General features: G+C 47.0%; 1 protein-coding gene across 2 annotated transcripts in view; it reads left to right on the top strand.

The window, feature by feature from the left end:
• The first annotated feature begins 10,808 nt into the window (after window positions 1–10,808).
• Window positions 10,809–14,738, top strand: part of FAM20A (FAM20A golgi associated secretory pathway pseudokinase) — a 49,137-nt gene continuing 45,207 nt past the window's right edge. Inside the window, exons 1-2 of one of the 2 annotated variants that reach the window (XM_049113958.1) lie at window positions 10,834–11,029; window positions 11,255–11,343. In XM_049113958.1, the coding sequence (XP_048969915.1) occupies window positions 10,940–11,029; window positions 11,255–11,343 (179 nt within the window). In that variant the 5' untranslated portion in view covers window positions 10,834–10,939. Of the gene's footprint in view, window positions 11,344–14,738 lie in introns of both variants that reach the window. The other variant, XM_025436652.3, reaches the window with a different exon arrangement.

Below are 14,738 nucleotides of genomic sequence, written 5' to 3' on the forward strand. Positions count from 1 at the left end.
AGTCTAAATTCATTTACATGACCAAATTAACTTCCAAAACAATTGCTCCAATTTACAATCCTTTCCCCAAGTCCTAACCAACTCTAGATGTTTCCATTCATTTCCAGCAAAGAAAATACGAGAAGAAACAAGGTAGCCCTTGTCAATCGTTTTCATTTGCGTTTCTTTGATTACTAGTAAGGTAGAGGAGAAACTATTTGAGTATGTGTTGTGTTGGTAGGAGTCATATCAGAGCAGCATATTGGTTACCTCCAAGGAAGGGAATACGATGAGATGAGGGAGAAAGAAAGAGAACTTTCACTTATGGCTCTACAATCTTGCATACTGTCCAAATATTTTACAAAGGAAAAGCATCCATGTATTATTTATGTAATTAAATATATATACATCATGAAACTAAGGTGCCATTGAACCCTCTCTCTGACTATACATGACTGCTGCTAGTCAGAGTTGCTTTCGTTAGCAGAGCTGAGCAATCAACTTTGGAGAGGGCCTATCTATCTGCAACCACAGGCCCAGGCCTGACCACAGACTCATCTCACTCAGGTTGCACCTAGAACACCAAAAGGAAATGAATGTGCCCCACATGTGCCTGGTCATGGCTGCTATAGTTCCCGTATCTTCAAGGATAGGAGAATCATGACTTTTTATACCTTTTCTCATTATAAGAGCATGTATAAAACCATGACCAGACCCTCAGTTCAAATTTTTAGTTCATAAAGGTTGGGAAAAACAGAGGGAGACTGTAGAGACCATAGGGTCCAGTTGCCTTTTCTTTACCATCAGGTGAACGTGATGGAAACTCATAACGTGAGATTTTGACCCAGAGAGAAGACTGTATGACCAGTTCAGCAGAGATCTATCTGCTTCCAAAATGATTAATCATCTTTTCTACCTTTCATCTTTGCTTCCACATTAAAAAAAAAAAAAAGGCACCAAGAGAGTTAAGATAATGCAATTGTACTTATCATAATTGAAAATGTTATCATTCTTGTCTGACAGGGCTAAAATATTATTGTATAACAAATACTTGAGGGGTGCCTCATTTGATTAAGCGTCTGCCTTCAGCTCAGGTCATGATCCCAGGGTCTTGGGATTGAGCCCCACGTTGGGCTCCCTGCTCAGCAGGAGTCTGCTTCTCCCTCTCCCTCTGCCTCTCCCCCTGCCTCAGCTCTCTCTCTCTCATCACTCACTGTACTCTCTCCCAAATAAATAAATCAAATCTTAAAACAAAAACAATTCCAAATATTTGAAATCCTCCTTTGAGGAAGAGAAGATTCTTTAATGACCCAGTCAGCTAACAGACCTCTGTTGGGCTGAACTGTGTAGGAAGTGTCTAAGAGAATGGCAGCCAGCAGGAGCAGAGAGCATTGCTCTACAGATGAAAAGACTAGGGTGGGTGGAATAAAGGGCAGAGAATGGGCATGGTGGACTTGTGTTTGAAGGGGTGTGAGATGGAGGGGAAGAAAGAAAGAAAGCAAGACCATAAAGCATGGACTTGGTGAAGAGAGATACATGCATTTGGGATGTTTAGAAAGATATGCTAATCATCCTGGAGCTCAGTAATCCGATTCTCACTCTCCCACTCCCTCGAAAGTTACTGAGTTAAGAGCAATGTTAATTTTCAAAGTGTTCTGGAGTCATTTCTATTTATTTTAGCTCTGTTGATGGCCCGAGACTGAACTTTGAGCCTGAACAAGATATTTATTTGTGTTTCATTTCTTTCATGTTTGTCTCGCCCACTGGCTGCAAATTCATGCAGTGGATTAGGAGTGGTCAGATGAAATTAAAATACTTGAAGATATGACTGTCCAAAGGCCCCCCAAGTCCCCACTTCCTGCCTTCTGAAAATAGATGTGCTGTAAAAATTGAAACAGAGAAAACACATCTGTTGTTATTCAGTCTGGTATATGAAGCTCACATAACAGGCACAAGGGTGCTGCCTAGAAGAATGACATCATCCAAAAGCAGCTACCCACATAAGGGTATAGATTTCTTCCAATTCAAAATATATACACAGCCAATATAAGTCAAGATTGTTCTTCCACATATTCTTTGCCCTCTATCATGTAACTCCTTTAAAAAAGAAAATAGTGTACATTTCTTAACTGCTGACCTTTATTAACCTGCTTAGCCTCAATATCAAAGCCCAACACTTTAGTTCAAGAGGATAGAATAAACCAGGATATGAGGCCACAAGGCAAATCATGTCTTTAATGAAATATTCTTAGTCTTATTCTATACAGAAAAGTATAAAGAATAATGGACTAGCATCCACGTACTCACCACCCAATTTCATCAAATTTTAACATTTTGTAATATATATCCTTCAGCCCTTTTTTCTGAGAAATAAATCACTGGAATACTACCAAAACCCTATGTACAATCTGCAACAACCTCCCCTGACTTTGATCCCGTACATAACCAGTAACCAGGGCATTGCAGCCCTTCCTGGCTCCTCACTGTCCAAGATAGGATCCTGAATTTTGCGTTCATCATTCTCATGCAAGTTTTTATCATTTATATATATATATATATATGTAATATATATATCTATGTATGAATTTATAAATATATAAAATATATAAATATAAATATATAATATATAAAAAATATATAAATATACATATTTATCCATAAATAATATCAAGAATTACTCCACCAGTTTCAAAGCTTAACTAAATGGTGTCATACTACTATACACACACATATGCACACACACATATACATATATGAGTATTCTTACCATTTCACAACTTTAAGGTATACCCATGCTGAGAAAATGTGGTTGTAGCTCCTTCATGTTAACTTCTGTTTCCCACTGTCTAACCATACCACAACTTACCTACTATTCCAATGGATAGACAATTAGACATTTTGCCATTCTTCGTTTTTACAAGTCAGACTGCAGGGAAAATTCTTTAGGATAAATGCACACATCCTTTGTTTATTTTATTGTATTTTGTTCTTAATATAGAGTTAGAAGAATAATACAACCAATAAGGTTGACCTTTTTATGATGTGTAGCTCTGTGAATTTTAGCACATGTATAGATTGATGTGACCACCATCACAATAAGGACACAGAACCGTCCCATCACTGAAAATGACACCCTCAAATTGCTCCTTTGTAGTTACAACTTTGTCACTGTCACTGTCAACCTGCCAACCAATAGCCTATTCTCTGTTGCCATAATTCCCTATTTCCGGGATGTCATAGATGTAATCATACAACATGTTGCCTTTGAGACTGGTTTCTTTCATTCAGCATAAGACCTTGAAATGCATCCCTAATGTTGGGTATATCCATACTTTGTTCCTCACTATTGCTAAGTAGCATTCCATTGTATGGGTGTACAAGACTTTATCTATTTTGCCCATGGAAGGACATTTGTGTTATTTCTGATTTGGGGCAATTATTAATAAAGACATTATGAACCTTTAATAAACAGGTCCTTATACATATATAAGTTTTCAGTTAATTTGGATAAATTAGTCGTGGGATTACTGGGTCAGATGGTAAGTATATGCTTCTCTTTCCAAATTCTTGGGGATTTACCAGTTATCTTTCTGTAATTGATTTCTAGTCTAATTCTATTATGATATAATTGTTGGCTTTATCCATTTCTTCTTTCAAGCCTATTAGTTTTGCTTCATATACTTTGAAACTCTGTTGTTAGAGACATAGACATTTGGGATTATTGCTACTAGTGGATTGACCCTTTTATTGCTACATGATGTTTCTTTCTATCCCCAATATCTTTCTTGCTCTACAGTCTACTCTGTCTGATAGTAATATAGTCAGTCACTCCAGATTTCATTTGATGAGTGTTTGCCTGATGTATCATTTTCTATCCTTTTCTTTTTAACTTTCCTGTGTCGTTATGTTTATATCAGGCTTCTTGTAGTCAGCTTATCATTGGTCTGGGTTTTCTTTAGTATTTATTGGTATTTAATATTTATTGGGCCTTGTTTGTTTGTGTTTGTATTTAACCCACTCTGATGATCTCAGTATTTTATTTTATGTATTTAGACCACTTATATTTAATGTTATTATTGATTTGTTTGCATTTAAGTCTACCGTTTTATAATTTGTTTTCTGTTTGTTCCCTCTGTTTTTTGTCCCATCTTTCCCCCTTTCCTGCTTTCTTATGTATGATTTGAATATTTTCAATGTTCCATTTTAACCTATCTATTGAGTTTTGATTACATTGTAGTGTGGTATTTTTTTCGGTGGTCATGCTAGGGACTAAAAATACAAACCTAACCTTTCTCAGTCTACTCGGAGTTAATATTTCACCACTTCAGGTGGAATATAGAACCTTACCAATATATAGGTCTCTTTACCCTCCTCCCCTTACGTTGTGATTATTATGTCTATATGTATTAAAATTCCATAACTATAGTTTTTGCTTTAAACTATCATACATATTTTTAAAAACTTAGGAGGAGAAAAATAATCTATTAGGTTCACCCAGATTTTTACCATTTCTGTTGCTCTTTCTTCACTCTTGATGTTCTAAGTTTCCCTCTGGTAGTATTTGCCATCCATATGAAAAAGTTCCCTTCATATTTCTGTTGGAGCAGGTCTGCTGGCAATGGATTTTCTCAGTTTTCATTGACATTTCATCATCATTCCTGGAAGAGTTTAATTCTGGAAAGGCGTATTGAAATTGTCTAACTTAAAATATTCATTGCACATGTGAGGAAAATGAAGCCCAGAGACAGTAAATTATTTGCCCCATGTTACTGAGCCAGGACCAAAATCGAAGCTTGATTGTGAGGTCACTGATCTTACTCTTCCTACACAGGGTGCTGGTTTGCTATCTCAATTATTTGGTATATAGTGAGAATAGGTTGTGCAAAGCAAACCAAAATAAAACCTTGATTATTATACGCTTAATACAAGAGAAAGTGGTAAAACCATCATTTTTAGAACTGAATGGGGCCCCAGAGATCATTCATTTCTGTGTTACATGTTTCAGATGAGAAAACCAGGCCAAAGGAGGTCTTTCAGTTTTCCAAAGGCAATTTACTAAAAAGCTAAGACATGAAGTTTTATAGCAAGATCACACTACATATCCATCATTTGGCAAAGGGGTTGTTTGTTTGTTTTCTCCAGCAGCAGTAGCTGAGATAGATCGTGTTGAGCCAAACAAACTCTCTCTAGAGCTCCCTCATGACCTTATGACATAAATTGGATGGCCAACACTGCAGAACGGACCCTAGCTGGGGCATTTGGAATCAAATCTATGACTGTTATCATTAACACTATCCTCTCAACCAATGATTTCCCAACTTCAGTGCGTATCAGAATTGGACTACAGGGTACACAGAATCTTATAAGCTGGTAAGAATCAGCTTATTGAAATTGCACATTCCTGGGCCCACTTCCAAAGATTCTGATTCTCTAGATCTAGTGTGTGACCCTAGAATTTGCATTTCTGTAAATACCCCCAGGTAGGGATCCCCGGGTGGCGCAGCGGTTTGGCGCCTGCCTTTGGCCCAGGGCGCGATTCTGGAGACCCAGGATCGAATCCCACGTCGGGCTCCCAGTGCGTGGAGCCTGCTTCTCCCTCTGCCTATGTCTCTGCCTCTCTCTCTCTCTCTCTGTGACTATAAGAAAGAAAGAAAGAAAGAAGAAAGAAAGAAAGAAAGAAAGAAAGAAAGAAAGAAATACCCCCAGGTAATTCTGATGCATAGACTACACTTGGAGAAATGTCTGGCCTAGATTAAAGCATTATGTCTTGGTCATGAAAAGAAAGGTCTGTACTTTCTAGCCCAGAATAAAAGGAGAGACTGGGTATGACACCAAATCAATCCTTAATCTCGCTGCATTTGGGATCTATCATTCACAGTACTCTGACGGCCTTCTTCCTCTCTCAGGGATAGTTGAGACAGCTAGAAATTAACAGCAACAGGGCCCATACACATCTGTATGGTAACAACAACTCTTAGGGACACAGATAAGTACTTTAGCACAGAGTTCATTATATATCTCTTACCTCTCACCCTGTCAATAGGTCCATTAAGATTCCTAAAGTTTAGATATTCCAGTTAAATATAATAGCTAACATTTATCTAGGGCCAGATTTTGTAAGTCCAGATTTTTACTTTAAATACACTTCTTAACCGTCCCCCCCCCCCCCCGCATGCATGAACACACCTAGACCCATGTACACTGACAGCATTTATTCCATAGGAATGTGTTCATTCTCAGCTCCTGCCTTGCTATGTACGATATTCTGTAAAAAGCAGGAAAAAGAAGAAACCTTTCTGGCCCTTTCTCAGAGTTACAATCTAGCATAGAAAACCAATCATACAAACAAGAAACAGCTAGTTTTGTTTTAAGCAACACGTAGACATGTGAAAGATAAAAATGGTGTATAACCTTTGTAGATTGAGGAACCCTTGTGTTTAAATATTGACTCATTGTTCTTATGATTTAATTCCTGGAAGTAAAGAGTGATATTTAGCGAGACTGAAAGAAAACACAAGTGCCCTTTGCATTTGTTCCCCTAATGCACACGGAGGCACGGATTCCCTAATCTGGCCGGCATATCACCCCAGACTTTTCCTCAACTGTCTCGTAGGCACAGACAGATCCCTTTTCTCCAATAATCATAAAAGATGCTTGAAGGCAGGAACCACGTCTGATACTTCTGTGTCTCCTCCAGGGCCTGAAACTATGTCATTTTATTGTAACTCATGGTTAAGCCCCTCCCATGTGCCAGGCTCAATGTGACACCCTACAGTTGCAGAGACAGCCTGAGATCCCTGCCCTCAAAGATTGCCCTTCCTTCACTGAGTGCCAACTGCTCCTGCAAGTGATAGGCCCTATTCTGAGAGCTTTGGGCCCCGAGATAAACAACACTCGGCCTCTGCACTGGAGTGAGGAAGCCAGGCCTGGGGACTGTGTTGGTGTCTAGGGCTGTGGTCATAAAGGACCAGAAACTTGGGGTTCAAACAACAGAAGTGTGTTATTTCGTGGTTCTGGAAGCCAGAAGTCTGAGATCAAGGTGTTGACAGAGATAGTCTCCACCGAGGACTATGAAGGAGAATCAGCTGCTTCCTCTTACCTAGTTTCTGGGGGCTTGCTGGCCATCACTGCGAGCTTTGGCTTGTAGAAGCATGATCCTGATCTCTGCCCACATCTTCATGTGGAGATTCCCCAGTGTACACGGCTCAGCGTCTAAATTTCACTTCTTTATGGAGTCATCAGTTATATTGGATTAAGGCCTCCCTCTGTTCCAAGAAGACCTCATTTTAACTAAATGACATCTGCAATGACTCTATTTTTACATAAGATCACATTTGGAGAGATGGGTGGCTCAGTGGTTGAGTGTCTGCCTTCGGCTCAGGGCATGATCCTGGGGTCCTGGGATCAAGTCCCGCATGGGTTACCCATGGGGAACCTACTTTTCCCTCTGCCTGTGTCTCTGCCTCCCCGCCCCCCCCCCGTGTCTCTCATGAATAAATAATCTTAAAAAAAAAAAGATCACATTCAGAGGTATTATGGGTTACAATTTCAACATATAAATTGGCAGGAGTGGGGGGTATAATTCAACCTCTAACATACAAACAGCTAAACACAGCCTGGTTAATGCCCTAATAGGAGTGTATGCAAAGAGTTATGGGGGTACATGAAAGCACATTGTATTGCGTTTCACAGGCATGAGGAAAAACAAAAGAGAAAGTCAGACAAGTGGCCAAGGCTTGGGCAGACAATAGACATTCTCCAGGCGGGGACATGCAAAAGAGCTTTTGAATAAAAGTATGTCTACGAGAGCATGAAACACTTGGGGAACTGCAGAAAGTATTGTGGGGTGAAACCTGGGGGGCATACAAAGGAGAAGTGGGAGATGACACAGGAAGGGGAGACAGAAGCCAAACCATGAAAGGCCACATCCCAGTGAGGTGTCTAATCCAGACACAATAAGAAACCATGGAGGCTTTTCAACAGGAGGATATCGTGGTTGTTTCTACATGCTAGAAAGTTCACTCTGGCAAAAGTTTTGATTCTATCATAACACAGGTGGGCACCAAAATGGGGCCATATTGGAAGCCAAGAGACCAGTTAGGAGACTATTTGCAAGAGTCTAAACAAGAAATGATGAGACCCTGGCTGCATCCAAGACCAATGGGAACGGAAAGGTGGGGCTGGATTCACAATGGGAGGCTTGACACAGAAGGTCGGGCTCTGGTCAACAGTGGTGGGGGATAACTTGGATGTGGATTGAAGTTAAGTAGAGGACGAAGCCAGAGCCAACGTGTGGAGAGACAGAGCAGGAGCAGAAGGGCAGGGCCCCTTTGTGAGAGGGGGGAAGAAGACATTGACGAGCCCTGCATCTGACCGGCCAATCCTGCTCCTAGGATATCCTGTCTCCACCTCAACCTCATTCACACTTAACATCTGACTTCCATGTGCAGTTTTACCCTTGACCTTGATAGAGCAGGAGAAACGTGCTTAGACAATCTCTGATCAAGTTAGAAATATTGTTCCCTGAACTGAGGCCAGACAACAGAGTCTACTAAGGGAGCGTGACCCCATGAGCAGGGGAGAACCGAGTCACGAGATAGTGATAGCTCCATGTCCATGTCCTTTGCCAGCCCAGAAAAATGCACACCAGTTTGCCACAGAGCTAGTGCAGATCCTGCACCCTGGTCAGTGCCTGACTTCTTCACCCCCTGGCCATGATGCCCGATCTAATACATCAGAAGTTACAATGTTTCTCAGAAATTGGAGATCAGGGGTGTCTGAGGGCCCCAGTCAGTTGAGCAATCAACTCTTGATTTGGGCTCAGGTCATGATCTCAGGGTTGTGAGATCGAGCCCCATGTTGGGCTCCACACTCGGCAAAGAGTCTGCTTATTCCTCTCCCTCTGCTCTTCCTCTCCTCTCCGCCCCATCCCCCACCACCTCTTCTCATAAATAAATAAATAAATAAATAAATAAATAAATAAATAAATCTTAAAAAAAAAAAAAACTGAGGACCAGTTAAAATTTGATTCCAGATAAAAAGAAGGAGCTCATCCAACAAGCCCTACAAATGCCCACCACCAGACCCAGCAGAGTGAAGCAGATGGCAAGAGTATCATCTTGGGGGTCTCTCACTTGGACTGGACTTTTAGGCCACGATGTGCTCTGGAAAGCGGTCCCTGTCTGACATCCCCCTTTCCCATACTTTATCACTTTTGTCCTGCTCATAAATAGTATCTAACTTAACCCAGTGGGCTACAGAAACCAAGAAGCTGTGATATATCTAGGAAACGCATATTTCACAATTATTTACCAGGTCCTGGGGTCTGTTCCAAGCACCGGGGTAGGTCCTAAGGGGTAGGTCCTATTATTGTCTTCAGTAACAGATGGGTGGATGGCAAAGACCATAAGAATCTCCCACCCCAACCACAGGGGAGAGACCTCTGATCTGAACCCACAAGCCAAAGTGTGTCTGAGGATTCCTGACTCCAGCAAGGAAAGTGGGCGGTTAAAGAGCACAATTAACGTACATGGGCAGCTTCACTGTCTGGGCAGGCAGCTCATGGCAAAGACGCAGTGGTCTGAGCCCTCAGCAGGGCAGGGCGGCCTCCCTCCCCAGACCTGCGCTTCCCTCCCCCGCGGTTCCCCCTTAGGTAGAGGAGCCAGGTGTTCAGGCCTGGCCTGCCTCTTCCCCCAAAGGGAAATGAGGTGGGGGAGTATAAACGACTTCACAAGCTATCCGGAGAAAGTCTAGCATGTGTCCTCCCGTGATTCATTTGGGTGGACTACTTTCCCACCAAACTAAATGCAAAAGTTCAGAGTCGGTGATTGGGAGGCCCCTCCCTCCTCGAGTGCGGGAGAAATTTCCTCTTCGTAAAAGGGCAAGCACAGTTGGAACCAAACTCCATCCAAACAGGAAATCACCAACATTCTAGGTAAAGTCGGGGCCTTCCTTTTAAAGGACAAACTTTTTTATTCCTTAAGCGGGTGTTTCCTCGGCGCGCTGGGCAGGTAGTGGCTGTGGACCTAGTGTGTGCCCCGGGGGCAAGGGAGGAAGACGGGAAAGACAACACACACACACACACACACACACACACACACACACACACACCTGGCAAATCTTACAAAAGAAAGACTTTCGGGGGAACTGTCTTTTTTCTAAAAAAGAGGAGAATGAGAATAAAAGGTGGCACAGACACAGGCGCACACGCGCGCACGGGCACGCACACACCCTGAGTCCCCCCGCCCGCACCCCCCCCCCCCGTGCTGGGACTGAGCCCCCGAGCCGGAGGCCTGGGGCGAGGGGGATGGGCGCGCCGAGCGGCCCGGGTGACAAGGTGCAGGGGCAGAGCCCGCAGCGGCCCCGGGAGTTGGCTGGCGAGCTTGCGCCAGAGGCAGGTGCCAGCTGCGAGTGGGCGGAGGGGCGGGCGCGGGGCCAGGCGGGGGAGGCCCGGCGTCACCTCTGCCTCTAGGAGTCGGGCGCGCAGCAGAGCTCGCCCGGAGCCGCCGGGGGGCACGGGCGTCCCCGCCACCCGCAGGAGGAGCCGCGGCCGCGGTCGCCGCCGCCGCCCAGCGACAGCATCCTCTGGACAGACGCCCCAGGCTCCGCGGCCGCCTCCCCCCGCCCGCTCCCCGCGCTCCCGCCCCCCGCCGCCCGAGCGCCCGCGGGGGGGCAGCAGGCACCCGCGCCCCCGGCCCTTCCCTGCGGCGGGCTCCTGGCGGGCGGCGCGGGGACAGGACACCAGGTGCGGGAGGCAGGGCCCGGGAGGCACCGGCCCGGGGTCTCCCCTCCGCGCGGAGAAGGGACGCCCGCCAACGCCGCGAGCACCCCCCAGCCCCGCGCCGCGGGTCCCCGGGTTCAGGGGCGACACCCCTCAAAGGGGGCACGGCGCGACCCCGGCCGGCCCTCTGCGCCCGGCGCCCTCCCGGGTCCCCGGAGACGCGCGCGCCCCGGCGGGGCCATGCCCGGGCTGCGCCGGGACCGCCTGCTGACCCTGCTGCTGCTGGGCGCGCTGCTCTCCGCCGACCTCTACTTCCACCTCTGGCCCCAGGTGCGGCGCCAGCTGCGGCCCCGGGAGCACCCGCCCGGCTGCCCGTGCGCCCGCCGCGCCGCGACCCCCGCCCCGGCCCCGGCCCCGGCCCCGGCGCCCGCCTCCCCGGCCCCCCGCGCGGCCGCGCGCAACTTCTCCCGAGCGGGGCCCGGGACCGAGCGGCGGGGCGGCCGCGGCTCCAAGCTGCAGGCCCTCTTCGCCCACCCGCTGTACCGCGACCCGCAGGAGCCGCCGCTGCTCGGGCCGGAGGACCCGCTCCTGGCCAGCCAGGAGGCGCTGCGGTACTACCGGAGGAAGGTGGCCCGCTGGAACAGGTGAGGACCCCGCCGCGCCCGGTCCCCACCCCGGCCCCCACCAGCCGCCGCGCACCGCAGCGTTCAGCCCCGAGCGCATCTCAGCGGGAGAAAAAGTTTCTGTGCCGGTAGCACCGCCAAGAACTGCCCCGGCCTCCCCTCCCCTCCCCCCCCCCCCGGAGCCCCTAATCCACTCCTTGGCCCCACTTCTGTTCCCGGCGCCGCTGCCCCCTCCGCTTTCTCCTTGTCCCCACGTGGGACCTGGGTGGTTGCGGAGCGCGTTCCCAAACAGCCCAGCTCCAGAGCCGGTTTCAGTTCCGCACTTAGCTTTGGACCTGGGTGCCTTCCAGAAAGCAATGCTACTCCCCTGGAAACCCAGCTCATTCTCTTGACTTACTCCTCTGCCCAGGTCAGAGATCACAGGAGGTCAGCTGGGGCAGAGAGAGTAAGTCGTTCCTCCCACCCTCCCCCACCCACCCCACCCCCCCCCCCCGTTCTATTTAAACCGTGGCTGTCCCCCTGGTCGATGCTCTAACTTTGAAGGTGGTTTTAGTTAGTGTTGTGGTAATTGGGGCTGATTTGGAGCTGACGATTGATGCTTTCACAGAGGAGATAAAAATCCACCTGGGAATTTTTAAGATCCAAAGCAAAATGTAGAGGGGGGGAGGGTGGAGGGGGGGGCAGAAAAAGACCCAATCTATTTAGGATTCAATGAAGAAGCTATCTTGGTAAAAAGGGTGGGAAGGGAGGTGCTTTGGAGAGGAGGGAATAGTCAATACTGATATTCCCCAGCGAATGACAGAGACCTTCACATGAGCTAGAATTCTGTTTTGAAGTACAGACTTGTCTAAATATCACTCACATCCAGAGTTCATTTTGCACCACACCCATCACTTTTCTTAATAATACAAGAGATTTCAAAATGAGATGTCATCGGATGGTTTTAGAGTCCCTGCGGAGGATGGGTAGACCATAAATCTCGGTGGAGACTCAGTGCTAGCCCAGTTTAACTGTTTGCTCATTCTTCTGCAGTCCTGAGACCGGCTGTGGCTTGAGAGAGGGAGGACTTTGGAGGGGGGGAAGGGTGGAAATGGGGAGCTATTGGCTGAACTCACTGTGGTGGATTTCGGTTGCAGCTCGGTGGCCGATGGCTTTAAGTTAGAAAGGAGGTGGCTCTCCAGTGCATTGCTAATTGCGTGGGATAACAAGGCAGTTTGGGACGGCTTCTCAGACGCTGTCATTTTCAGCATTACCTTGATTTCACCAATAACACGGGCGTCGGGATCAATGGACTAGGAAGTTTTGCCCTTAGAAAATTGTCTGTGCGTCTGTTGAAGGTTCGAGAATGAGGGGACTGTGGAGCAAAGTCACTTGCTTTTGTAAATGTAGATCAGCATTCACGCATTCACATTTCTGCGGCCTTCAACTTCTTAAGGTTACCTTGGTCCTGAAGGAAAGTCCGGGGGGGATTGTTTTGCCAGAAAAGCAAAAATCTTTCTCACCAGCGTGTCCTACAGTCGATCTTGAGCTTGATTTCTGCACCATTATGTGTCACAAAAACCCATGTTACTGCCCAGAAATGATTTTGGTCGTTTCACAGAGGGTCAGTGGGGGCTGCTCACGTTGCTGTGTTCAGAGGCCACAGCGTAGTTTCGCGCGGTTGGTTGACTGTGACAGTTGTGATATTGTATTTTCCTCTCCCTTTGGATACTTGAGGTCCCGAGTGAGGTTTCGGGGCTGTAACAGGCGAGTAAGCTGCGCTCTCAAGTGTTGAAACTTGACCTCGGACGCAGAGAACACCTACCCCCACCCCACCTGTATGGCGAACGTCAGCAGGATGATGCTACCTAGCGTAGGCGTAGGCGTTGTTACCTATGTCAGGGTTAAAGACGGAACGTGGAAGACTCATTAGCCAGTGTGAATGTGAATCACGCCCAGGGTTCTATGGTCAGAGGTAAGTCACTCGTTACCTGAAGCGAGGTGGTGCCCTGGTGAATATTCAGCGCAGGGAGGCATCGATGAAACCCACACATCTGCCACTATGTGCTACTGCGGCTACTCTGGGCCAGGGAAGCCTCCAGAGTTCTGTGCGGACAAATAATTAGAACCGACAGCAAAGGAAGAAATAGGGAATGACCTTACTAATTGTGTATCTCTTGCACGGACGAGCCCTCCTTGTTTGCAGCCACAACCCAGCCAGTGTTGAAAAACTAGACATTTATACACCTATACGGTTGCCATCATGCCAATAATTACCTAACGTTAAGTGTTATCGAAAATAATTGTAGCGGCAAGCCATCGGCCCCACCAGGGGAGTTTCAGGGAGTGAGCTAAGCCAAATCAGCATTCTTCACCACTCGCCCAGAAGAGACCATCAATTTGAGTAATTTTTTTTTTTAACCACCACACTAATAAGTAATGGTTTGAAGTCGGAAGGTGGCTTTCTACAACGTGAGCTCGTGACCAATAAAAGGTAGGTAATGACCTAGTTTCTCCCCCCACCCCCACCCCAGCACATTCCTTTCTGATTTCAGTGCAAGATGGAGCTTGGACATTGATTTGGGACATTTCTGGTTTGGGATCAATATTTGCTCATTGTAGGTCCATGTTGGGCGAAGTTGAAATGCGAAAGATGCATCGTGTGTCGTGTGGACTGTCTTGTGCTGTCTGACACTCGGCCACGTCTGCGAACTTCCCTCAACCCACTGTTTTTCCCTCGCATCCTCTTCCTTCCTCCCTCAAGACGTAACCAAGTGTGGCACCGTCCGAGTTAAAAATGCAATCAGGGAAGTGTTTCTGTCAGGTTGTTGGTCGCTGATCGCAGCGAGCGAGACAACGCCAGGCTCCATCAGGCGTGATGACATGTGTGGCACCTGTCTTGAATAGTGAAAAGGAGACAGCAGAAGGAGCGAGGGGAGGGTGTAGACTGCAGGACTTCAGGCCATAAACCAACCAGCCAGATGAGGCCAGATGAGGCCTTTTCCTTTCAAAGTAATCATGGAAAGCAGAGGCTTACCTGGGGCACAGGTAGCTGCTCACCTTGTTGCTATTCTCTGCCTCCTAGAGGCTGGGCTTCCTGGGTTTGTGGGCTGGGTTTCTTCTCTGCCCACAGGCCGCCCAACATCTGTCCTTTGACATGTCAGAAGTGGTCCAGCTTGGCCTGGCCCTTTGCCCTCTTATCTTTCGTTGGCTCCTCTGTAACCCTCTGGTCTTGATAGGCAAGGTCAAACAGGGTCATCCCCCCTGGTGTCGAAACTCCAGCAGCTAGCACACACACGCGAGTCCCCTACTCTTTGCTTTTCTTCCTTGACATTTCCTCAGGTATCAGGAAGGTTGTATTTTCCTACAATTATAGCTTCAACATTTCTCAGGAGCATGTATGTGTGTGTATCTGTGTTTTTCCCACCAGCCCAGAG

The sequence above is a fragment of the Canis lupus genome, chromosome 9 (genome assembly GCF_003254725.2).
Source record: "Canis lupus dingo isolate Sandy chromosome 9, ASM325472v2, whole genome shotgun sequence".
Taxonomy (NCBI): domain Eukaryota; kingdom Metazoa; phylum Chordata; class Mammalia; order Carnivora; family Canidae; genus Canis; species Canis lupus.